At 52.6% G+C, this 25,285-nt stretch overlaps 1 protein-coding gene across 3 annotated transcripts in view; it reads right to left on the bottom strand.

Moving 5' to 3' along the window:
* The window catches only part of NOS3 (nitric oxide synthase 3), a 48,700-nt gene extending 44,057 nt beyond the window's left edge, over positions 1 to 4,643 (bottom strand). Inside the window, exons 1-4 of one of the 3 annotated variants that reach the window (XM_082192181.1) lie at positions 4,431 to 4,643; positions 3,563 to 3,765; positions 1,579 to 1,693; positions 496 to 641 (exon numbers count right to left, since the gene is read on the bottom strand). In XM_082192181.1, the coding sequence (XP_082048307.1) occupies positions 496 to 641; positions 1,579 to 1,693; positions 3,563 to 3,765; positions 4,431 to 4,508 (542 nt within the window). In that variant the 5' untranslated portion in view covers positions 4,509 to 4,643. Of the gene's footprint in view, positions 1 to 495; positions 642 to 1,578; positions 1,694 to 3,562; positions 3,766 to 4,225; positions 4,256 to 4,430 lie in introns of those variants that run through there. The other 2 variants (XM_082192182.1, XM_082192183.1) reach the window with 2 other exon arrangements.
* Positions 4,644 to 25,285: the final 20,642 nt, after the last annotated feature.

The raw sequence follows: 25,285 nt of genomic DNA, 5'->3' as shown, positions 1-25,285 counted from the left end.
CACCTTGCAACTTCTGCCCCTTTTACCATGCTAAACGGGAAGCAATGAAAGCTGCAAACAGGAATCTACTAACTAAAAAAACAAATCTCCTTTGTGGCTGAAAAAAACAGGAAGCTGCTAACTAATGGGGCACGAGTCCTGAAAAGCCTTAGCCGCACCCTGCAAGCTCCAAACCAGGCAATGCTGCAATTGTATTTCACAGGAACGTACAAAACTCACCCCAAGTCAGGTCCGAAGTAGGAAAAGGGATAACAGAACACAGAAATGCCGGGCTTGGAGAACAATGTCTGGATTCTGTAAGTGGCCAGCAGATTGCCATTCCAGGCAAGGTGGCTTGGGGGAGGCAGGAGCCCCCCAGGAGGAGGCTAGGATGTGGGCCAGGCCCCACATCGACTGAAGGGAGCCTCAAGAGCCTGGTCTGGGTGCAGCTTCGCTATGGCGCCCACTGCCCCCACCCGCCAGAGATGGGGCTGAGCAAGGCTCCCAGAGACTCACCGTTTCATGGAGTGGTAGTAGAGGTGAATGAAGTCCCGCGCCAGGGGCAGGAGCTCTTCCGTGGGGCGGGGGCCCTCCGAAGCAGCACACATCTGCTTGGGGAACATGACGGAGCCCAGGCAGCGCCTCTCATTGCACGGCACATTCTGCAGAGAAAGAGGGGAAGGGGCTGCAGCGGCGAAGGCTCTTCACTCCCCAGCCCCCCCAGGAGGCTCCCCTTCCCAGCCGAAACATCCATCTCCTGGCCAGCTTCTCCCCTCCCTGCTGACACAGGACTGGTTGGCCCCTGAAGCCAGGCAGGGGAACCCCTGGAGCCCCAAATGTGGGGGGGGGCTTTCATCAGCCCAGTTGGTCTGGGATTATATGGGGCCTGGGAGCGCCAGAACATCTGGTCACCTTCTGTGCCAAAAGGACACGGAAGAGTTGGAAACAATGTGGGGGAAAAGCAGCCCAGATGGTCAGGGGGGTGGAGTGATTCCCCTAGGAAGAAGTTTGTAAAATTATGCCTGCCATAGAGAAGGTGGGGTGAAAAGAGCTCTCCTCCCTCTCTCAGAAGACGGGAACCTGTGGACATGCAAGGAAGCCCAGGGCTGGAAGGTTCAGGACAGACCCAAGAAAGTCCTTCTTTAGGCAGCGCCAAGTTCAACTATGGAACTCCCTTCCCCAGGGGGCAGGATGGCCGCCAACTTTAAAAGAGGATCCGAGAAATGCGTGGAGGAGGGGGGCTGGTCCATCCACAAGGCAAGGTGAAGGGGCAGGATCCTGGGGGGCAGCTGATCCGGCCTGGACAGACTGCATCACCCACTGTGGCTGAGGAGGAGGCCTGATCGGTTTCCTCCTTCTCTCTCTCTCTTACCCCCCCCTCCCGCTGATGTCTTGGGCCAGCCCTGTTCTTATGTATATTTGGAAGAACGCACAGAAGGTGACAACCTGCTGACTCACTTCCTCGGGATTCTGGGGGGGGGGGGGTTGCCCCAGGGGCATCAGCTGCCCAAGCAGCCTTCTGGCTGGCTGGCTGGCTGAGATACCCAAGGGAGGGGAGCCCCCCCCCACCTCGCCGCCCCGCCACCTCAGAGGCCTCACCTGCAAGGTCTGGGCATTGAGAGTGTCATACAGGATGGAGCCCGTCTGCCAGTTCTTCAGCCGGGTGTACTTGGGGGGTTCGGCGGGGCGCTCAGCTGGGTGGACAACTGGGCAGCTGGAACCAGAGAATCACAGAACTGAAGAGCCGGGAGGGACCCCCAGGGGTCATCTAGCCCAACCCCCTGCAAGGAGGGAACCCCAACTAAAGCATTCCAGGCAGGTCAACCTCAAAAGCGGGGGAAGACATGACCCCCCCCCCGCCAATCTGCAAGCCAACCCTGAGATGATGCCCCCAAACCCAGGTCCCCAGAAAAAAGGGAGAGTCAGGGAGGGACCCCAATGCTGGGACAGGGGAAGGCAAGGCAGTCCAAAATGGGGGTGGGGAGAATGGTTGACTTGGGGGCCCAGAGCAATGGCAGGGAAAGGAGGGGGGATCACAAAGGACACCTAGGCCAGGCCCCCTCCAGAGGAAAACCGTGTGCCCCCCAGAGCAGCTCAGCACCTGCCATGCAGAAAAGGGGACGGGGTCTCTGGGCCTGTCGCTTGGCCCAACCGGTTCCCACAAGGCCGGGGTGAGGATTGGATGGGGCAAGTCCTCCCTGGAAGAGCAGATCCAAAGGGAGGCCCAAAGAGAAGGCCAGAGTGCTTAAAAAGGGGGGGGATCTTGGACCAGGGGAAGGTTTTAAGCAGAGGTTGGGGGGGGCACCTACCAGGGATTCCCCAGCTGCAATTTTGGCATTGCAGGAGGGGCAGACTGGATGACCCTTGGGGTCCCTTCCAAGACTACTGGTCTCAGAGTTGAACAAGTGATGAAGGCAAGCTGCAGAGGGCCAGGAGGCAACCCTGGGAACCCCTGGCATGGAAGGAAAGCCCACCTAGAGAGTCCTTCCGAGGCCAGCAGAGAAACGGAGGGCACCTCCTCTTCCTCCAAGGGATCCCATCTGGCTTGACCCCAGCAAAGTCCACAGAATGGTGGAATTGTGTGTTTGGAAGGGGACCCAGCGAAAGAATCCCAGGCCCATCAATGGCCAGCCAGCCTCTCTTTAAAAGCCTCCAGTGAGGAAGAGCCAGCCATCATCCAAGGGAGTCCATGTCACTGTCAGACAACCCAAACCCTCAGAAAACCCTTCCTAATTGTCCGGCAACACGAACGTGGAATTTCCTTCCTTGCTGCTTCAATCCATCCGTTCGGCTCCTCTCTTCTGGAGCAGGAGAAAGAAAGCTTGCTGCACCTTCTGCATGAGAGCCCTTCACATATCTGAAGACCGAGAGCCGTCTTCAAATATCTCACGGGCCTTGACATGGAAGAGGGAGCAAGCTTGCTCTTCTGGAGAGAAGGACTCGAACCCATGGCTCCAAGTCACAAGCAAAGAGATTCCGACTCCACATCAGGAAGAGCATTCTGACAGCAAGAAGGTGGTGGGGCTTTTAAGCAGAGGTTCATAGAATCAGAGAAGGGACCCCAGGGGTCATCCAGTCCAGCCCCCTGCAAGGCAGGGATCTCAGCTCAAGCATCCCTGACGGATGGCCAGCCAAGCTCTGCTCAAAAACCTCCCAGGAAGGAGAGGCCACCACCTTCGGAGGGAGTCTGTTCCGCTGTCCAGCAGCCCTGGATATTGATGGCTTTGGCTGAGATTCCTGCATCTCAGGGGGTTGGATGAGATGACTCTCAGGGTCCCTTCCAGCTCAGCCCCCTGATGAGCCTATGATCCTAGGTCATCCCTCAATCTTCTCTTCTGCCGGCTAAACAAACCCAACTCCTACAACCGTTCCTTGCAAGGCTTGGTCTCCAGATATTTAAACACGGCTCTGCAATCACCCACCCACCTTCTCCTGTCCAGGCTGGATGTCCCCAACTTCCTCAACCCCCAACAGTCCTTCTGGACTCCCTGCAGGTCCTCTCCTCTCCCACCCGCAAACGTGGCTCCCAAAGTCCCCCCCCCCAGCCCTCTGGGCTCTCGGCTGAGGCCCCTTCTGCTGTCACCTGCACTTCTTGGTGGGGACGCTTTCTTCCGCGATGGACGCCCGGTGCCTGGAGCAGAGGTCAAGACTCCAGAAGTGGGTCTGGGAGGGGGAAAGGGCCCCCGGCAAGTTCCCCATGGCACCGCACACCAAGTCCTGGCAGAGAGTGGCTCTCTCTGGAGCAGCGTGTCGCTGGTGCCAGGAACTCCCTTTTCTTCCTGCCTGCTGAGAAAGGGAACAGCGGGGGGGGGGGGAGTGGGATTATGGCCTCGCCTTCCCCATCCGCCCAGACGGACAAAGCCGGGACAAGGGGGGGGGCCTTGGGGTGTTGGCTGGGGGGCTGGGCTCCCTCCAAAAGTGGGGAGAGAGTGACACACATTTAGCACCCCTGCTCCCCAGGATGCCAAGCTGTGAGGCCAGTTGGAGGGAGAGAGAAGAAACCAGGTGGCAGACTGGGGAAGGGGAGCAAAGGGGGTCTCACCCTCTCGGCCCCCCACTCCAAACTGGAGCTCAGAATGGCCACCTGCCAGGGATTCTGGAGGTGCAATTTTTGGTAAAAATGCAGATGAAGATGGGAGGGCAAAGGCCTCCTCTGGATTTCATCCCCCAAACGTGACTGCTTTGTGGTAGGGCTGTCCTGAAGAGGGGCTATGGGGTTGGGCTAGATGACCTCTGGGTTACCTACAACTCTCTGATCCGAACACAGCTCCCAGGGCCGTTCAGGAATAAAGGCAGGTTGTGACCTGCAAAGGGAACCCCTGGGCCCTGAAGAGGGGCCCTGCCTTTTGTTTCCCAATGGGAAATCTGAGGAGCCCCATCCTGGCATGCCTCCTCCTGAAGCCCAGAGAAGCATCCAGGGGGCGCCAGGCAGCCTCTGTCCATGCGCTGACCTTGCCCAGGGGAGGCCTCTGGACCTCAGCAAGGAGGAACCGTAGGATGGTCGGGGTGGAAGGGACCCCAAGGGCCATCCAGTCCAGCCCCTGCAAGTCCCGAGGCTCACTCCACTTCCCTCCAGGGCAGCCTCACCACCATCACTTTCCTCTGCATTTTTACTGAAAAGGTTCAGCGAGAGGGACTCTTGAATGATCAAGATGAAGACTGTGGTGGTGCAAGGGCTGGGAGGGCACATCCTGCAGCCGGGCACTCTGAGTCAGCCCCCCATTCCTGGACCAGCACCTCTGCGGAGGGAGGGGGCTTCCAGGAAGAGAGTTCCACAGTTCCAGCTATGGGCTTTTGTCTGTCCTGAGTCACCTGGCCTTCAGCTTCATGGCAAGTTCACAAGCTCTGCCATCAGGAGACGGGGAGAAAAACTTCTCCTTGCCCACTTTCTCTGTGCCAGGCATGATTCTTTGCCCATCCACCATGTCCCCCTGGACAACTCGCTTCATTTTCTCCAGCTGCGATCCCTGCATCGCAGGGCTTGGGCCAGATGACCGCTTGGTTCCTTCCAACTCCACTGTTCTCGGATCCAAAAAAGCCCAGGGGAGAGATGGTGTTTGCCTCAAGCAACCATCAGAGCTCGGGGCCAGAGCGTGGGGCTTGCAGGATACTGGGGGGGGGGGCGTGTCTGCATCTTGGAAGCCCCCTCCCCAGCCCCATTGCCCTTGGCCTGGCCACACCAAGCCGCCTGTTGTTCTCCCAGAGTGTTGGAGACAGGAAGCCACACCTTTGCTTTCTGCTTCCATTTCCTTCCTCAGTCTTGGGAGGAACCCTGTATGGAGCGCTGGAGGCAACACGCAGGGAAGGAAGGAGGGAGGGGAACCCCCCCAGGCATTGAAATTGGGGGGGGGAGCCTACTGGATGAGGAAGGCAGAGCTGCTTGGAAGTGCCAAGGGGCGCCATCGTATCCCCTCCCCTGGCACTGCCCCTGGGCAGCCTAGTCTCTCTCCAGTTACGGGAGTCCCCACATCCCAACTCCGCCCCCCCCCCAGATCCAGGCTGATGGACCACCTGCCTGGGGGATTCCTCAACCCCCCCCCTCAGTGAAGCCTGTTTTCCTCTTGAGCCTACCGACTGCGGCTGGCAAGGGGCTGGATTTGTGCCAATGATGCAAGTCGACTCAGCCCGCTTGGCAGATAGAACACCCACTTTCTGGTTGCTTTGCCCTCCTCCCCCCCCAAAAAAAATCTGGGCTTAGGGGTCCCCTCCCCCCGGAGGCTCCCTAGAGCACCAGCCTGAGCCTGCCTTGGACCAGACAGAAGACTTGCAATATCTAGACACTGCTACAGAGGTGGGATCCGATTTTAAAATTATTATGAAGTGGGATTCAGTGAATTGCATGCAGCCATTTTTGCCTGCGTATCTTCATTATTTCTACAATTCCGAAAGGGTGGTCCGTTGCTATTTCGTGAAGGGGTGGGGCCTCCAAAGGAGACCAAGGACTGATGACACGCCTGGCACGCAGCCCGATGCAAATCGAATGACCCTGCAGGTCTATGGAGGCAGATCTTGGGACTGGCGCTGGGCCAGAGCGCACCCAGATAAGGCGCAGAGAGGAAGCCCCCTCCCCAGGCCCCTTGCTGGGCTTCCAAGGCCGGGTTTCTGGTCCGTCTCCACTGGACTGAATCCAAAAGGCACACCTTTCAAAAGAGCCCTGCTAGCGCATTGCTTCTCAAACCAGCTTCACGCCAACTGGAGTCCCCAATTTATTTTAGATATTTATTTACCTATTAAATTTCCATACTGCCCTTCATCCGTGGATCACAGGGTGGTTTACAAAAAAAAAAAAGATAACATTTTACCAAACAAAAACCAGGCAGAGGGCCTTCTCAGTGGTGGCGCCCGCCCTGTGGAATGCCCTCCCATTAGATGTCAAGGAAATAAAGAACTATCTGACTTTTAGAAGACCCTGTATCAGGAGGCATTTAATGTTTGATGCTTTATCATGTTTTTAATATTTAAAGGTTGTAGATTGTACAATTAGCCAAAGGCCTGGGAGAAGAGGAATGTTTCTGCCTGGTGCCTAAGGACATATAGGGAAGGAGCCAGGAGCAGTGTGAGAAACTGAGAAACTGAGGAAAAGAAAAGAAAAGAAAAAAGAAAGAGAAGAGAAGAGAAGAGAAAAGAAAAGAAAAGAAAAGAAAAGAAGAAACTGAGAGGGGAAAGCTATGAGCTAAATGGCACCTTAAACTGAGGTTACTGGAACAGCAGCAGAATGTTTAGGCATGCCTTTTTTATAACAAGACTACAAAGCTGAAAATGAATGAACTGCAACTAAAATCTTATGTCCTTCCCCTGCCCACCCCTCTAATATTCTTCGGAGGGTCTCTTCTCCAGTCTTCAGAGTGTGGCTGGAAGTGAGGAGGCAGAAAAAGGCCCTCCTTTCCTTCCACTTTGCAGTTTTAATCTGAAATCTTAGGCACAGTATTTGCACCCAGAGCTCAGAAACGGCTGGTGCTAATGAAATTCCCTGTCGTAAAATGCGCCTAGAACAGCGGGAGTTTTGAACACTGGCCCAGTGAGCCTCCCTGGGGAGAGCGTCCCACAAAAGAGGGAGCCACCGCAGAAAAGGCCCCCTTCTTGTCCAGGCCTCTTGCAGTCCAGGCACCCGAAGGAGGGCCTCAGAGAGTGATCTCGGGGTCCAGGGCAGTTCATCTGGCAAAAGGAGGTCCTTGAGGTCCTGAGGCATTAAAGGCTTTATAGGTCAAAACCAGCGCTTTGAACTGGGCCTGGAAACTAATCGGTAGCCAGTGCAGTCGGACCAGGATCAGTGTAAGATGCTCAAACCGTCTTGCTCCGGTGAGCAACCTGGCTGCTGAATTCTGCACCAGCTGAAGTTTCCGAACCATCTTCAGAGGCAGCCCTACGTAGAATGCATTGCAGTAATCTAACCTTGAGGATACCAGAACATAGAGAACAGTGGTTAGGCTCTCCCTGTCCAGATAGGGGCACAGCTGGGCCACCAACTGAAGATGATGGGAGGCACTCTGACCACTGAGGCCACCTGAGCCTCAAGCGACAGCAAAGGATCCAGGAGGAACCCCAAGCTGCGCCCCTGCTCCTTCAGAGGAAGCGTAACCCCAACCAGAGCAGGTGACCTCCCAGCCATCCAGCCTGGGGAACCATCTACTGGTGGTGCCTCAGAGGGGCAAGCAGCGTCTGGGTGAGCCCTAAGAGCCATGCAGGGGACAATGGAGGGGTAGGTGAGCACCAGACGCCCTGGATCAAATTCACAGAATCAGAGAACTGTAGAGTTGGAAGGGACCATGAGGGTCATCTAGTCCAACCCCCTGCAAGGCTGGCATCTTTGGCTCCATGTGGGGCTCAAACCCACCATCCTGAGATTAAGAGTCTCATGCTCCAACGGCCAAGCTGTCCCTCAGTTTATCCATCTAGTTGAATTAATTAAATACAGGTTACTCGCAACCGGCACACATTTAACTCATGTGCATTCAGCTTTACATGCTTGGCTAATAGAAATAATAATCTAAACATTAAAAGGGGGTCAGGCGTCTGGAGGGGGGGGAAAGGCTTTGGCACTCCCATCCACTACTGAACCCAATGTGTTTCGACTTCACAAGTTTGGCTTTATGCACCATCCCTTGAACATAACCGCAGAGTAAGTTGAGAGTTGCCGGAAGGTTTCAGTTAGATTTTGAATAAATGTGCAATTAATTTTTGGTGCTTTGAATTTTATTGCGTTATTAACTTCCTTAATGGGTCGTGCAAACGGCTGTTCTGAATAATGCTTTTTATGAGGTAGAGAAGGGGGCCCTGGGATTAGGGAACCAAGAGGCGGGACATGGGCATAGCAGGGGGGGGGCTATCAAGTAAATCAATAAATACTTAACTGAGGTTCTACCCCACCCCCAACATGAAGCTTGGCTAAGCATATGGGGCAGGACCCACAACAACACCTGAGACCGACTGACTTAAAGGACAGGTTCCTAAAACAAGGAGAAGTCTTTCAACTAGCACACCGGCTTTAGCAGCCATGTTATATATTGAAATACAGGATCTTTTCTTTGAATTATGTGAAAGTTGGATCATTGCTAAAATTGAGGCCAGCAATCTCAGATGCAGTTTAATTCACGGCCCAGTAATGTTCCGCTGCTGCACGGTTTAGCTGTTGCCCCGAGATGCTCTGAGTGACCCCCCCCCCCGAAGGGGCATGGAGAAGAGCCACTCCAAACGCCGGCATGCCAATTAATAAATCTTAAATAATGTTTCTGGATACGAAGACAAGTCATTTCTCTTGCATCCTATCAAAGTAGGCTAAAGCAAGGAAACTAATAGGTAATGATGGTTTGCCTGCCTAACAAATCCGTATTCCTGCTTACGAATTAATGCTTGGAGGAGACTGAACTGCTGGATCCGTTTCAGTCTGGCTTCAGGCCCAGTCGTGGCACGGAAACTGCCCTGGCTGATGACATTGGCCAGGAGAGAGAGAGAGAGAGAGAGATGGGGGGAAATGGCAACCTTGCTCTTCTCCTTGACCTTTCAGGGGCTTTGGGGGCCCTTGGCTATGGCGTCCGTCTGGAGGGAGAAAATGGGTAAAGTTTTTCTCCTTCCCCCAGAGCACTGAAACTCCTGGCCTTCCAGTGATGCTGAATGTTGAGAGACTCAGGACACAGAAAAGGACATGTCCTTCTTCACACAGCACATTGTTAATCTGTGGAACTCACTGCCACAGCAAGCAGAGCAGAGCCATCCTGGCTAGGAGCAATCAAGCGCCCTCTCCTCCTCTATGGATTTGTCCAATCCTCTTTTGAAGCCATCCACGGTGGTGGCCATTCCTGCCTCCTGTGGGAGGGAGTTCCACAGTTCAAATCTGCGCTGCTCTTGTCCTCCTCCTCCTCTTCCCCACCTTTCCTCTCTTGCCTCCCCTTCAGTTTGCAATGCCCTTCCCTCCTAGAGATCAGGGGGCTTGCCTCAGAGTCATAGCATCATAGAACTCTAGCTTGGGAGGGACCCCTAGGGGTCATCCAGTCTAACCCTCTGCAAGGCAGAAACTTCTCCAGACTTACCATTCCCCTTGAGTTACCAGCAGTCCTTGGACTCCCCACCCCACTTCTCCAGCTGCTCACGGTGGCAGAAGCTGCCTTCCTACCTGAGCGGAAGGGCAGGTTGTGTGGGGCTGGCCTGCCTCCTCCTGGCGCCTGCTTCACCTGGGCTAATGGGCTGAAACAGGCCCTGGAGCCAGGAAGACAAGGAGGTTGGATGTTCTGTTGCCAAAAGAAAAAAGGGTTTGAAAATGGCTTTTCCTGCCTCAGTAGCTGCAAAAAGGCAACCAATTAGTTTCTGGAAAAGACAGGGCTCTGGAAGAAGCCACGGCTGGCCTGCTGCTCACGCAGAGTTGCCAGCTTTTCAGCTTGCTGTGGAAACAGGAGTCCTTCCCCTCTGCAAGGCAAGCTGCTCTTAAAGGCACAAGAGCAGGCCGGGCCACCTTTCCTGGTCAGCTGGCCCTCCTGCTTGCATCTCCTTTGAAGGGAACCCAACACTCTCCTTGTGGCGCAATTGCGGAGCCACCACTTCAAGTCCCTGCTCAGCCCACAAGCTGCCTTGGGCCAGGCAGGATCTCACCCTCTCCCTTCCCTTGCAAGCTTGGCACTAGAATGGACTCCCTCAGAAAGTGGCGGCCTCGCCTGTTTTTAAAGGGAGGTCTGGTAACTCAAGGGGAATGGTAGGTCTGGAGATCTCTTCTCTGGCAATCCCTTGAGTGAGGAAGATGGTCTTCCATGAACAGGGTTTGAACAGTGAGTCCAATTGTGGAGGCCAATCCTGGATCCACACGTCCTTCCACAGTGGGGACATTGGTTTCAGGGCGGGAGTTGATCACAGTGAGGGTTTTCCAAGTGTGCCTTCCTCTTGGCACATTTCTCCCTTGCATCCTGAGTTCGAGTGTCTTCAAAGCCCAGGACACCTTTGGCAAAGGCTGTTCTCCAGCTGGAGCGCTCACAGGCCAGTGTTTCCCAATTGCTGGTGTTTATACTACATTTTTTAAAGATTTGCCTTGAGACAGTCTTTAAACCTCTTTTGTTGACCACAAGCATTATGCTTTGCCAGCATTGCCCTTGAGCCAGTGCCACCGACTGGACTCATCCACTTCAGCCCCGACTGGGCTAGGCGAGCTGGGTAGCACTTCCAGAGACCACCTTCTGCACAGGAACAGGTCAAAGTGCTGTGGACTCACAGCTTAGAGTTGTGAGCACTGAATTCACTCCCACAAGAAGACAGTCGTCGCACAGCAGAGTCTAGCAGAGCATATAAACAACTCGGAGAGCAGCTCTGTAGAATAACTTCTTTATTCTATCTACAACTATAATACACAACTATATACAGAGCTTAATAGGTCTAAGCATAAATGAATGCTGCACTGCACTGAGTGCCTGCAGCTGCTCTTAGCAGCAACCTTATCTCTACACACGATCTCTAACACTCAGTCTCTCTCTCTCTCTCTCCCCCCCCCCGACACTGACTGACTGACTGACTCGGTGCTGGAGCAGAATAAGTAGAGAGCAGAACACGCCTCCCTCCTCCTCTCTGGAGAATCAGCAGACTCCTCAGGAGATTCTTGGATATGGGAGGGGTGAAATCTCCTCATGCTTTCCATTTTTAAGTTCGGAATAGAGTAGTTGCTTTGGAAGACGATCATCAGGCATCCGCACAACATGACCAGTCCAAGAAAGTTGATGTTGAAGAAGCATAGCTTCAACACTGGTGATCTTTGCTTCCTCCAGTACACTGGCACTAGTTTGCCTCTCTTCCCAAGTGCATGTGTAAATTTTGTCAGAGACACTGTTGATGGAATCTTTCGAGGAATTGGAGAGGGCGTTTGTAAGTGGTCCGTGTTTCACAAGCATATAGAAGGTTGGTAGTACAACAGCTTTATAAACAAGCACCCCCCCCCCCACCGAAAAAGACCCTCATAAAATCATAGAATTGTAGAATGGGAAGGTCGCCCTCAGGGTCATCTAGTCCAATGCCATGCAATGCCGGAATCCCAACTCCCCGAGGAGCTCCTCAAGGGCTGCCCCATGGGAGATGGAGCAAGGCTCTTTTCTTCTGCTCTGGGGGGTAGGAGGACTCAAACTCTTGGCTCAAGTGACAAGAAAGGAGATTCTGACTCAACATCAGGAAGAACTTTCTGACAGTCAGAGCTGCTTGAGAGTAGAACAGTCTCCTTTGGGAGCTCGTGGAGGTTTTTAAGCAGAGTTTGGATGGCCCTCTGTCAGGGATGCGTGAGCAGAGATTCCTGTCTTGCAGGGGGTGGACTAGATGACTCTTGAGTGCCCTCTCCAACTCGGCAGATCTATTATTCTGTGACTTGGAAGGTGTGGAGCAGAGCCTTTTCCTCAGTGGCCCCTGGGTAGCAGAGCATGCTGGAAGGGCAGAGGCCAAGGAGAGGCAGTGTGGGGCAGCGGTTAGAGGGCTGGACCAGACCTGGGAGACCAGGGTTCGAATCTCCACATGGCCATGCAGGCTCACTGGGTGACTGGGCCAGTCTCTGCCTCTCAGCCTATCCTGCCTCACAGGGTTGCTGTGAGGGTGAAATGGGGAGGAGGAGAACTGCGTCTGCCGCCTTGAGATCCTTGGAGAAAAAGGTGGAATATAATTGTCATAATGACAAAGGAGACCTGCGACACTTCTGACACTCTCAGCTGTTCCCAACACTTCTGGGTTTGGGGCCTGACTCCTGTTTCCTTTGGTTCTTATTACTGCTAGTGGGGCTCTTTGATTTTAAACTGTCCCATTGTTTCCAGCATTTGATATTCTGACTGCGAGGATCCCACTGGGATGGAAAACGCGCGCTATTAATACTTGCAAAAATAAATCTCTCTGATGACCACCTCCCCCGGCCGCAGCCTGACCTTCCGCCTCTGTGCCATCGCAGTGGCTGGACCTCCTCTGCAGCCTCCACGGCCTTTTGTCCAGTCAGGGGTCAGGATCCACCGGGGGTCGTGATGCTGGTGGCCAGTTAGGGGGGCTTTCTTTTTCTTTTCTTTTTTTGAATGATATTTATTAAAATTTCAGAAACAAAAAAATTACAAAGTTAAAAATAAAAGAGACAAGGGAAAATATAGAAAAGAAGAAAAGAAAAGACAATACAAAATACAAAATATAGGAAAAAACAGATTAATCCTTCCGTATCTTACATTTCATTTCCTTGCTTCCCTGACCTCCTCTCACCTCCCTTTTTTGTGTTCCAGTTCAATTGGTTAATTCAGCAATTCCTTTCCCTCTTTGTTTTTGTCTTAGTCCTTTAACTTAATATTTTATAGCTTTAGATTCTCACCTATTAACCGGCCATTTTTTCATACACCTTTATGACATTGCTGCGAGAACCACTTAATTTCATTCTGTAGTAGATAGGTAGCCGTGTTGGTCTGCCATAGTCAAAATAAAAAAAAATTCCTTCCAGTAGCACCTTAAAGACCAACTGAGTTAGTTCTTGGTATGAGCTTTCGTGTGCATGCACACTTCTTCAGATACACTGAAACAGAAGTTGCCAGATCCTTCTATATAGTGAGAAGGTGGGGAGGGGTGTTACTCAGAAGGGTGGTGGGAATGGGAGATTGGCAGATAGCTGAGATGAGCCTGTTGACGACTCTTAACGACTGTAATAGGTCTTACAGGAAAAGGCAAGGGGTGAGAAGGTGAGAAATGGTTTAGTCATGTATAATGAGATAAGAATCCAATGTCTTTGTTCAGCCCAGGTCTTTCCATGGTTTTAAGTTTGGTAATGAGTTGTAATTCAGCAGCTTCTCTTTCCAGTCTATTTCTGAAATTCCTTTGTAGTAAAACAGCTACTTTGAGATCTTGTATAGAATGTCCTGGGAGATTGAAGTGTTCTCCTACTGGTTTCTCTGTTTTGTGATTCTTGATGTCAGATTTATGTCCGTTTATTCTTTGGCGTAAGGTTTGGCCTGTTTGTCCAATATAGAGAGCTGAAGGACACTGTTGGCATTTGATGGCATACACAATGTTAGACGATGAGCAATTAAATAGTCCCGAGATGGTATGTGTGATGTTGTTGGGGCCAGTAATTTCATTCTAACATCATACTAACATTCCTTAATTTTACAATATTTCTGTAGATAGTCTTTAAATTTCTTCCAATCTTCTTCCACCGACTCTTTTCCCTGGTCTCGGATTCTGCCAGTCATTTCCGCCAGTTTCGTATAGTCCATCACCTTCATCTGCCATTCTTCCAGAGTGGGTAGATCTTGTGTCTTCCGATACTTTGCAATGAGAATTCTTGCGGCTGTTGTGGCATACACAGTTAGGGGGCTTTCTCACAGCTGGCCTGGGAGCCCCCTTCCCAAGAGGGGCTTGCGGTTGGGGCTTCTGGACTCCTCCTTAGCCAGGCCCAAGGCCGTTACCTTCTCCCACCCCCAAGTGTGGGCAAGGGAACTGTCACTTTTCTGTGGAGGAGAGAGTTCTGGCCACCCAGCTTGCTGATTCCTTGGAGGATCAGGTCCGTGGCGGATGTAGCCTTCAGCCTGTTCTCACAGAAGCTAGTGAGGGGGGTCCAAGCCGGAGAGCCCCCTCCCCTGCTGGGGGTTGCAGCAACTGATATTGAGCAGCCTGGCTGCCTTCAGCTGGGAGGAAGGAAGGGCACAGCCGTCCCGGCTAGGAGCCTTCTGGAGCCCCCTCCTGAACTTGCCCAGTCCTCTTTCAAAGCCACCCAGGTTGCTGGCCCTGACTGCCTCCAGTGGCAGGGAGTTCCCCCCTCACGGCGGGACGGTGTCCAGGGATGGAGGGGGCGCCAGTGGCAGTGGGTGGATGAGGTGGTGGGAGAGGTGGTGCCAGCCCTTCGCCTCCTGCCCTGCCCACCGCGGGAGGAGGGATCCTCGCGGCTTCTGGGAAATGAATCAGCTTTGCCAAGAAACATCCTGGACACCCTGCCGGGGGGAACGCCCTGCCTGCCCCCCCCCAGCTGAACACAAAAGGACAAGGACCTCTGGGCGAGGCAGGGGGGCAGCAGAGGCAGGATGTCTGGAATCCGGGGGGGGGGGGGGCTTTGCTTCATCTGCTGTACCACACCTTATTGTTCTCCACAACAGCCCTGCAAGGAGGGCTAGGCGGAGTGGTTGGCCCAAGGGGGCCTTCATGGCGGGGAGAGGATTTGAACCCGGGTCCCCAGGTCTTGGTCCGATGCTCTAACCACTAAGGCACGCTGTCCCTGTGATTCCTCTGGAGCAAAGTAACAGCTGTAATGGCGAAAGGGTCATGCATGGACAATAAGAGCAAGAGAAAGCTGAGATGGGGCCATGTGGAGGAGAGAGGAAGGGGCTTGCGAGGAAAGGCCAAGGTTTTCTTGAGGGAAACTCTCTCTCTCTGCAAAAGGCAGGGGGCCAATATGAGCTCTGATTCCCGTGCGCCCAGGGGTTAGACTAGATGAGCCTTGGGGGTCCCTTCCAACTCTGCAGTTTTGTGTTTCAAAGTGGTTTGCAAGGAGCCCCAGAGCAGAATCTGGAGGAGGTGCGCCTGCCCCACTGAGGGACGCAGGACTGGGGCTTGACGGGATGAGGCTCCCAAGGCCACAGGCGCCACCTGGAGTCCCGCAGGAGAAGTGCCGGGAAAGAAGGAAGTGGGGGGAATTGGGGGGGCAGTAGCGACTGGGGGCCTTCCAGGATGGGTGGGTTGTTGTTTTTTAATACTCTTTATAAATTTTAGTTTAGAAAGCAATAAAACGCAACAGTGGAGAAATGGTGAATCACATTTTGATGGGCAGTAGATTTAAATGATATGAAAGACTAGCTCATGCTTCACAGAAGGAATACAAACATAGGAAATGAGCCGAAAAGAAGGGAAAAGGAAGGCACACTTAAAAATGTCAGTATAGCTCTACAAAAGTCATGCCACTTTCACATATTCCATCTGTCTGTGAAACTGCTGCCAAGGAGTGACAGCTGAGCCCTGTTAATACTGTATTGGTATAAGTTTGGGGGCTGGAGTCTGAGGGTGCAAGTCAGCCGTAAAGCCTGGAATTTGTAAAAGAGCAAAATTAATAGAGGTTTGGCAAAACCCTGCCAAACAGGAAACCCCTGGATTTAGCTGAGGCTAAGGAGCCATGCTAGCCAGACGGGGGTCATTGGATGAACAAAGGTCAATGGTGGCCAGTCCTTAACTCATAAAGGAGGCCATTAGCAGAGAAATGGGGAAATCCCCTCTCGACCTGAGAGATGGCAGAGGCAAAAGGCCAGAGTTTGAGGAGGGAGGGGCAGAATTGCAGGAGGCAATGAGGTCAGCAAACAGGAAAAAGTGTCCCTTTTGCAATCAGACACGGTGTTTGGGATCTCTTGGAACCAGAGGCTGCAGCAATGGGGGGAGCAGGACTCCCTCCATCTAGACACAGGCTGTATATATGTGTGAAAGACCCGTGTATCATAAAGACCCCTCTGTGCCTCATTGTCCCCAAAGGGAACACAGACCCTGCGACTCCTGGACCCTCACATCGCTCGGAGGCTGGGGTTGCATCGTGCGAGATCTCTTCACACTGCACCAGGCAAGACTCTTCCACACCATGGAAGCTTTTCCTGTGCAGCTTTGCTCCAGGCCGGGTGTTTTCGTTTGTGTGTCTGCAAGCGCATTCTGCAACATGTCATGGATCTGTGCCTTTGTTCAATTCATATCCTGTCTTCCTTCCCAAAGGAGACCAAATAGCAAGTGCCAAGCAATCAAAACACCGTAGAAACAACTGCAGGCTGGGAATGTCCTTCCCTTAAAAGGCTTGTTGAAGGAGAGGGGAGGGGTCTCCCACAGACACCAGAAAAGCAACAGAGGCGGCACCTGCCTAATACGCCAGGGAAGCAGAGGAGCCACCACCCAAAAGGCCCAGCTGGCACAATAGCAGTGCACCAGGGTAGATTTGTAATGGACAGGCCACGCTCCACGCAGCTTTCTTGCTTGTCCTGTTATGCTTCCCCAGGACCACTCCATTCTTGCCCTCTTTAGGGCATTTTTGTGCTGCAGCACAACCAAAGGTGCAGGGGGTGGGTTGGATGACTCTTGGGGTCGCCTTCCAACCCCTCAATTCTATGATTCTTAGTGGGAGAGAAAAAACAAAACCACCCAGAGCATTTGTGGTATGAAAAGCTGCCGGATGTTGATCGGACGTTGCAGGACATACACTGACTGGAAGCAAAGCAGCCCGTTTGCCCCAAAACCTTTGCAGCTGCAAACGGTATTGAAACCATCCAGAATGCCATGGCCAGCCCACCCCTGAGGCGAGGGGAGGCGACTGGCTCAGGCGGCAGGATCCCTGGGGGCAGCAGAACCCGCTGTTGATCTTTATTCCGCCTTCTTCCTGGTGTAGCTCTTCACTCACCCTTTCTTCGCAGGTGCTAAAATGTCTTGGGTCAACCCCATTAATTGCACAGTACAAAGGGTCCAATAGTCACAGGTGTGTAAGGATGCTTACTGTTAAATTCTTGCCCAAAGGTGTGCGGTTATTGCTTCTGGCAGCAGACCTGCCTCACCTGAGAGAGACTTCTCAGAGGAGAGGCCCTGTAGGATCATGGAATTGTAGGGTTGGAAGGAACACTTAGAACTCAGCTGCATTAGTAAGGAAACACTCTTTGGAATATATTATAAATATGCAACACCAGGTGGTGCCAGAGAGTAAAATAAAAATTCTCTGTGATCTTCCATTGCATTTGTTGTTGTTGTTGTTGTTGTTATAATGATTTAATTTCTGACTTATTTATAGCGTTTCTCCCCCTGTGTGTAGATCTACCCATAGTCTAACCCGCGCAGTACAAGGCAGTGCCTGTTTGTCTGCCAGCCGTAAGATAAATGTAGCATAAACACCAACAACTGGGAAACACTGGCCTGCGAGCGCTCCAATTGGAGATGTCAAAGAGAACAACAACTACCAGACTTCTAGAAGACATCTGAAGGCAGCCCTGTTTAGGGAAGCTTTTAATGTTTGATGGATTACTGTATTTTAATATTTTGTTGGAAGCCGCCCAGAGTGACTGGGGAAGCCCAGCCAGAAGGGCGGGGTATGTATGTATGTATGTATGTATAAACAAACAAATGAACAAATAAATATTATTATTAACAGCCTTTACCAAAGGTGTCTTGGATTTTGAATTACAGATAGGTAGCCGTGTTGGTCTGCCATAGTCAAAATAAAAAAATTCCTTCCAGTAGCACCTTAAAGACCAACTAAGTTAGTTCTTGGTATACCAAGAACTAACTTAGTTGGTCTTTAAGGTGCTACTGGAAGGAATTTTTTTATTTTGGGTTTTGAAGATGCTCAAACTCAGGACGAAAAGGAGAAACGTGCTAAGAGAAAGGCACGTTTGGCAAACCCTCACTGGAATCAACTCCTGCCTGGAAACCAATGTCCCCACTGTGGAAGGACGTGTGGATCCATAACTGGCCTCCACCGTCACTTACGGACCCACTGTTAAAACCATGTTCATGGAAGACAATCTTGCTCGGCTACGAATGATGGCCAAAGAAGAAGAAGGCGGCTGCCAGCCATCAGAGAGCAGAGCTCCCAGCGGAGCCGGCGCTGCAACCGGATGCCCCAGTTGCCTCTCTTCCGCTTGGCAGCTGCCACTGCCTTTGCCAAATTAGAAGAGAACTTGCAGGAGGAGGAGGAGGAGGAGAGGGGGTTTTTTTGGGGGGGGCCACTCGCCAGGATGGTTGTACTCTGCCTCCTCAGTCAGGCAGCAATACTTCTGCATGCTGGTTGCTGGAAGATACAGGAGGGGAGAGGGATTTCGCGCTCAGGTCCAGGAAGGGACCCCAAGGGTCATCTAGTCCAACCCCCTGCAGTGCAGGAACCTCCACTGAAGCATCCAAGACAGGTGCCCACCCAACCTCTGCTGGGCAACCTCTAAGGAAGGAGAGTCCCCCGCCTCCTTCCCCAGGCGGGCCCCTTTGGCCAGATCTGGCAGGCTCTTCTCAGCTTCCCCCTTTTCCACCCCACCAGACGCCACCCTCCCCCCTTGTCTCCGGACACAGGCGGATGCCAGCCAGATGGTGCAAGAGGGCAGGTGGCAGCAGCTCTCCTGTGACGGGCACCTGCCCTGCTCTCCCAGCTGCTGCTGCCAACACACAGCCAGGTCTCCTGGGAGCTGCAGAGCAGGCACAGACAAAGCTTCCCCTTAGCAACTGCCTGCCTTCGAGAAGCCCATCACCTGCCCTTTCCCAGACAGAGGGGCTCAGGAGGTGGGGGGCAGGGGGGGCAGCCAGGCCTCCAGGCTCCTGCTCATCCTCAGTTCATGGACCCAGCTCCCTCTAGCCCAGCCCAGCCCAACGATCAATTGCCCAGATTCAGGTAAGTAGCCGTGTTGGTCTGACGCAGTCAAAGTAAATTAAAAAATTGTCCAGTAGCACCTTAGAGACCAACTTGTTCTGGGTATAAGCTTTTACCTGAAGAAGTGTGCAAGCACACAAAAGCTTATACCCAGAACAAACTTAGGTCCTCTCTAAGGTGCTACTAAGGGACGCAGGTGGCGCTGTGGGTTAAACCACAGAGCCTAGGACTTGCCGAACAGAAGGTCAGCAGTTCGAATCCCCGCAATGGGGTGAGCTCCCGTTGCTCAGTCCCTGCTCCTGCCAACCTAGCGGTTCGAAAGCACATCAAAGTGCAAGTAGATAAAGAGGTACTGCTCTGGCGGGAAGGTAAACAGCGTTTCCGTGCGCTGCTCTGGTTCGCCAGAAGCGGCTTAGTCCTGCTGGCCACATGACCCGGAAGCTGTACGCCAACTCCCTTGGCCAATAAAGCGAGATGAGCGCTGCAACCCCAGAGTCATCCACGACTGGACTTAATGATCAGGGGTCCCTTTACATCTTAAGGTGCTACTGGACAATTTTTTTAATTTTTTTACTTAGATCAATTTCCCCTGCACCGTGTCCTGCAGGCACCAAGGAGAGCGAGGCGGGGGAGAGAGGCTCTGCTCTTGGCCAGGCAATGGCTTTTCTCACTTGCTCCCCCCCCCCCGCCCCACCCTGGGAGCCTTTCCAAGACTATGACTCTGAGAACAGCCAAAGCAGTTGGGAAGAGAGAAGAGAAGTTCAGGGATACTTAATTTTTTCTTTTTATGTGTGCCCTTGTTTCTCAATTTTACATGGTTTTGTATATTTTGTGGTATTTTATGTGTTGTGACTTGCCGTCATTTTTATTGATTATAGGTTAGTAATTCTTTATTGTAATTGATAAGTGTAAACTGTTTACACTGTTTGCTGATATTTAATTTTACTGTTTACTGTTATATTCTAATGAATTGTTGAATATTGGTTTATTTGATGTGTTGTTCATTTTAAAGGTATTGTGACTTTTTTCTATTGGATCAGACTATTATTAAGCGTGTGATCTTTGCTGTCTATTCTGTTGTTTCTTCAGCTTTGTTTATAGTAAAAGAGAAAGGCAGTATAGGGGTTGGACTAAATGACCTTTGGGGGTCCCTTCCAGCTCTATGATTCCAGGACCCAATTCTGGTGCTGAAAGCGCCTCATGGCTCCCAGGAAGCCTGGGTGGGCAGTGGGCAGGGAAACCGGGAGGGAGCCAGCTGGGGGGGCTTTGTTTGCCCTTGTTGCAGGAATTTATGTATAGGTTGGGGGTTTTTTTGCCCCTCCAGCAGATATCATGCACATGCAGCCCACTACCAAAACCAGCACCATTGCTTTTGTGACTTTTGTGATTTGTCCCCACAAAAGACTTCATCACAGTTTCTTCCTATCTATTCAAAGGGCCTTTGCTGCACGATACCAAATGTAAGAATTCACTGACAAATGTATCTGTGTACTGGCTCACTGGGAAAACTTCAGAAATTCCTATAGACCTGTGAGCTCAGCTCCTCATCAGCCCCTCTGCCTGAGGGATAATCCCTGGCATCCTGATACCTGAGGGCCAGACAGGTAGCCATTCCAGAAATAACAAACCCAGAGGAAGACAAAAGGGTGGGATGAACTTGGCCGGGAAACAGGGAAGTGTAAATGTCTCTTTTCTTACACTTGATGGGTGTTTGGTGGAGGGCAAGGGGAACCATGGGGCAGGGTCCAGGATGCTCAGATTACGGCCACCAGACCTCCCCTTTCATGATGTATTAGTGATGTAGTTTGGGGGGGGGTGTAACATGGGGATTAGCAGTTAATAAAAGTTGGGGGGCTTTTTTGTTTGGGGCTTCCATCTTGTTCCACCTGGTGGCAGGTGGGAGTCCTGTTGCGACAGTCTTCAATAAAGACTGGCATTCCTGGCTGGTGTCCTTGTTTTTTGCCCAAGGGAGCCCTCAGATTTCTCCGTTAACACCCTGCGCCCAGATTCCCACCTGTGTCTGGAACTGGGTCCTGCCTTTGACAGGAATGACAGTGGCAGACCAGTGCCAGTCTGGGCTGGGTCTGCCGGATCAGAAGGGAGCTCCTTCTTGCCTGCCGGCCAGGACTCCTTGCAGCTCCTGTCCGGCAGCCAGAGCCCGGCCTGCTTGGCCATCTGCCTCCGCCCAGCCCCTGCCAGCCTGCCCCCCCCCCAGCTCTGCTCTGACGCCCTCCTGCCAGCTGCTCTGGCAGCAGCGGCTGCAATGAAGACCTGATAAGCGGCTCTGCCCCTCCTCCAAAGTGAGCCGCAAGGAGACCAATTAAGGCGGAAGGAGGGAAGGAGAGAGAGGGATGGCAGGGGACGGATTCTGACAAGGGGTGGGGGCAAAGGAGGGCCAAGCAGCTGGCAGAGGCTCAGCAGGGAAATGTCCAGGCCTCACGTGCTGAGGGAGGCAGGAGCCCAGCAGGTGTGAACAGGCGCCCACAGGTGTGCATGCATTCACAGCCATGCGCCTTTAGTGCGCAAAAACAATCGGAGGCAGCGATGCGTCTGAATCCCGTTGCTGGAAAACTCAGGAGGGGAGAGTTGCTCTTGTGTTCGAATCCTGCTTGCTGGTTTCCCAATGGAGGCATCTGGTTGGCCGCTGTGAGAACAGGAGGCTGGGCTGGGTGGGCCGTGGGCCTGATCCAGCAAATGCCCTTCTGATGTTCTCATAGAATCATAGACTGGCAGAGTTGGAAGGGACCCTGAGGATCATCTAGTCCAACCCCCAGCAGTGCGAAGGGACACGGTGCAAATGTTCCCCAGATCTGTATGCGTTAATAACAAACCCACTTGAATGATCTAGGAATCCATCTTGTAAGAGAAGTGTGCATTTATTTAATACGCAGAAGGCATCAAGGTATTTCTTTTAACGCAGCCATGACTGAGGATGGCTCTGGGAAGATGGAGATTTTGTTTTTTAATATTGTGTTTTGAAATTGCTGGAGTCCTCCCAGGGAAGAGGACGGTAGCAAAAACAAATGTAGTCTAGACTAGATTCATAGAATTGAAGGGGTTAATGTAGAGGGTTTCCAGTCTGCAACCCAGGGGGTCCTGCCCTCCCACATGATGGGCGACCACAAGTGGGTGGGTGGGGGTTTGTGAGGCCAGAAGCAAAGGTTTCTCTGCCCACTTGACCTCCCTCTCTGTCGTCCCTCCAGCCAAGGAAGAAGGATCCTCGGGAGAGAAGGGCAGAATTCTACCCAGGCAAGGCCATCCAAGGACGGTCCAAAGAGGGCCAGAGAGGGAGGTGGGCGAGGGAGATTCCCAAGGGCCAGAGAGGGCTGCATGTGGCCCCCAGACCTAAAGTTCCCCAGCTTTGATTTAAACCAAGAAAACGCCTCACCAAATTTAAAAGTAGCTGCAAAAAAGTGCAGCACATTAAAATTAACCAAACACAGACTGGAATGTCTTCCAAGATCTTCTTGAAGTCTGGCAAAGATGGGAGCCATTATGTATAGGAGGCATCTTAAATACCTAAAGGATATTGACAAGCCGGACCGTGTGCAGAGGAGGGCGACCAAGGTGATCAGGGGTCTGGAAACCACATTTGAATGCTGAATTGCCTTGGCATGCCATTCGCACCCAGAGCTCGCCATGGCCGCTTCCCTGTCCTGGGCAGAGCATCCTCTGGCCTGCTGGCCTTGCATCCCTCCTCCCTCTGCCCACCATTTATCTGGTACCCTGAAAATATCAAGGCCAATGCTGCTGGTAATGAGAATGTGCTGAGACAGGAGGAATGAGGGGGGGGAGGGAGGGAGGGGGGAGGGAGGGGGAGAGAGAGAAAGAAAGAAAGAGAGAGGGGGGAGGGAGGGAGGGAAGGAGAAAGAGCCCTATTCCTGCAACCTGACAAGGAGCAGAGCAGCGAGACAAGGCAAATCGCGGCTTGTGGAGATTTCTCCCTTCTCTGCCTGTTCCTCTAATGAAAGCATTTGTTAAACCAGCCCGGCTTTCCCCAAGCATTATTGCCCACAGCTTGTAATTTTGATTTTTCTCTTCCCATATGCACCCAGCTTCCTAGCTACACTTTCTGAAAAGGGATCTCCCAGAAGCCGGAGCTTAGGCGCAAATCTTTCAGGGCTCTCTGGGGATATTGTGACGCAGTGTCCCCGTCTCTAGGCGGAGAGAGACTTGGGGTTTTCCAGCTTTGGATTCCTTGGAGACTGTGGCACTTTTAGGATATCTGGTTTTATTTACACATATGTACAACCCGAGCATAAGGTGGAGGGTTCACGGCATTGACACCCAAACAAATCTTGCTTCTCCTCCTCCTCCTCCTCCCCCCTCTTCCTCTATATTTATATTTATTCCCCACCTTTTCCCCTGACAGGGACTCAAGGTGAAGAACTGCTGAAAACATAGGGAAAAAACATAATTAAAAAACAATGAACCATCAATAGAATTAAAACTAGATATCGTGGTTGTTGCCCCCTGTCTGTCTCAGGAGACCATGGGGGGGGGGGTTCCCCTTTGGGGGTGAAGTCAAACTGTGGGAAGGTTCCATAGCCTGCTGTGGTTGGAGATACGCTCTGTACAAATAATTACAATAAAAACAGCACAGCACCAGCCCTCTCGTTAAAAGCCGCCGGCTCCCCAAACCCTGTTGGAACAGGAAAGTCGTCACTTGCCGGCAGAAGGACAGCAAGGAGGAAGCCAGTCTAGCTTCTCCAGGGAGGGAGCGCCAAAGTCTGGGAGGAGCCACCACTGAGAAGGCCCTTGTTGCAGCCCAGAGCAAGCAGGTCTCTCTATCTCCGGCTCATCGGCCCTTGATCTCCTACCTAACAGACAGGTGGGGGTGCAGGAAAGGCCCACGCATTAGCCTGGTGAGCCCCATCACTTGGCTGTAGCTCTCGCCAATTTGCATGCCACCTTCCCATCGTCAAAACCCGGCTCAAGGCAGCTCACAACACAACAAGATTTACATAGCTACAAAGTAGTCATAAATGAAAAACACATCGACAAGTGCACAACCAAATCGAGCAATTCCAACCTAAATCATGATTCATCGTAAGATGTAGAAATAAAGCTACAAAAATGTAATAAGAAGAGCAGTAAACGCCAACCCCCGGCCACCAGGATCAATCCTCCAGCCCAAGGGATGCCGACGAGGATGACCTTTGTGGCCGGATGAGGCCCCTGTCTTACCAAGAGGCTTCTCTGACCCTCACTGGGCCCAGGACCCCCCAAATGGGAAGAGAATCGGGGCATCACCCAGACTGCCCACCCCTAATCCACAACATCGCATCCATCTCTCTCTCTCTCTTATCTCATGTGTGTGTGTTTGTGTTGGCATCCGTCTGCCTCAAAAGACAATGGAGTGTGCCTCCGAGGGTGAAATCACACTGCTGGAGAATCGCAGCGCCTGCTGTGGCTGCAGAGATTGGTGACTTGCAACTGCTGCCTCCCAGGACTTTTTTGTTGCACTAGCAGCACCAGCGTGAGCTCCCTGGGGCACAAGCCTGGGCCATGTGTCTGGGGGTCCTGGGCTGCCCAGATGACAAGACCCTGCCCCCCTCAGCCTCCCTGAAGACGTTGGGCACCAGCCTGGCTGCAGGAGTTGCCGGGAGGAGGAGTACAAGGCAACATCCAACTGCCTTAGGGACTCCACTCCCGCTTTCTTCTCCTGAAGATGGGAGCAGAGGTTTAGGATCAGAGTTCTCCTTCTCCGAGATGGACTCCCTTCCCAGGTGGACGAGCCCCATCTGTCCCGTCCCCCCCCCACTCCTACCTGTGGCTTCCAGGTCCAGCAGCAAACCTCCAAAGCTGTGTGCCCCATATTGAATTGTGGCGTGAGCCAACTGACCCCTGAGCATGGGCCCACATGCTCTGGGTCTCAAGGAAGCAGGCTGAGCCAGACTGGGCCACCGGCAGGTGACACAAGTAGCAGAGAGAGAGTGCTTGTGGCGGGGGGGGGCGTGTGTGGTGTTGATGGGGAGATGCTGTGAGAAAGGAAAGGGAGGGGGCACTAGCAGCCTTGGGGAGACTTGGTGACCCCCCCTTGTGGGATTTAGCCACGGTGACACATTCAGAGGCTGGATACTTTGCACAGCGAGTTGGTGGGGCGGGAGAAGAGCCTTCAGAGGTCTCTCTGCTTGTGAGATTTCCAGAGGGATCTACCTGCCTTCTGTCCGGGACAGAAGAACCTTTGATTTGTGCCAGCAAGAATCACCGCTCTGGTTCTCTCTCTCTCTCTCTCTCTCGCGCAGAGGCAGCAATTTTGAGCAAGTCTTGGCTGCACGCCTTTCAAACTGGGCTTCTGAAGTGCTAGGAAATGCCGGTGAGCCAGGACTCTGGGCTCTCTCCATGTCCCTGTGAGGGAGCCAGCTACTCAAAGGAAGCTTTGTCCCTCCACACAAATGCAGAGCCTGTAGCTGGATCAGGTCCAGGCATCCTGTTCTCCCAGGGGCCAACCAGAAGCTCCCCATCAATGGAGGTTTTCAAGCAGAGGTTGGGTGGCCATCTGTCAGGGACGCTGCAATTCCTGGA

Source organism: Podarcis vaucheri (genome assembly GCF_965113315.1).
Source record: "Podarcis vaucheri genome assembly, chromosome: 12".
Taxonomy (NCBI): domain Eukaryota; kingdom Metazoa; phylum Chordata; class Lepidosauria; order Squamata; family Lacertidae; genus Podarcis; species Podarcis vaucheri.
Note: the sequence above shows the minus strand (reverse complement) of the source record. Positions and strands in the feature narration are given on the sequence as shown.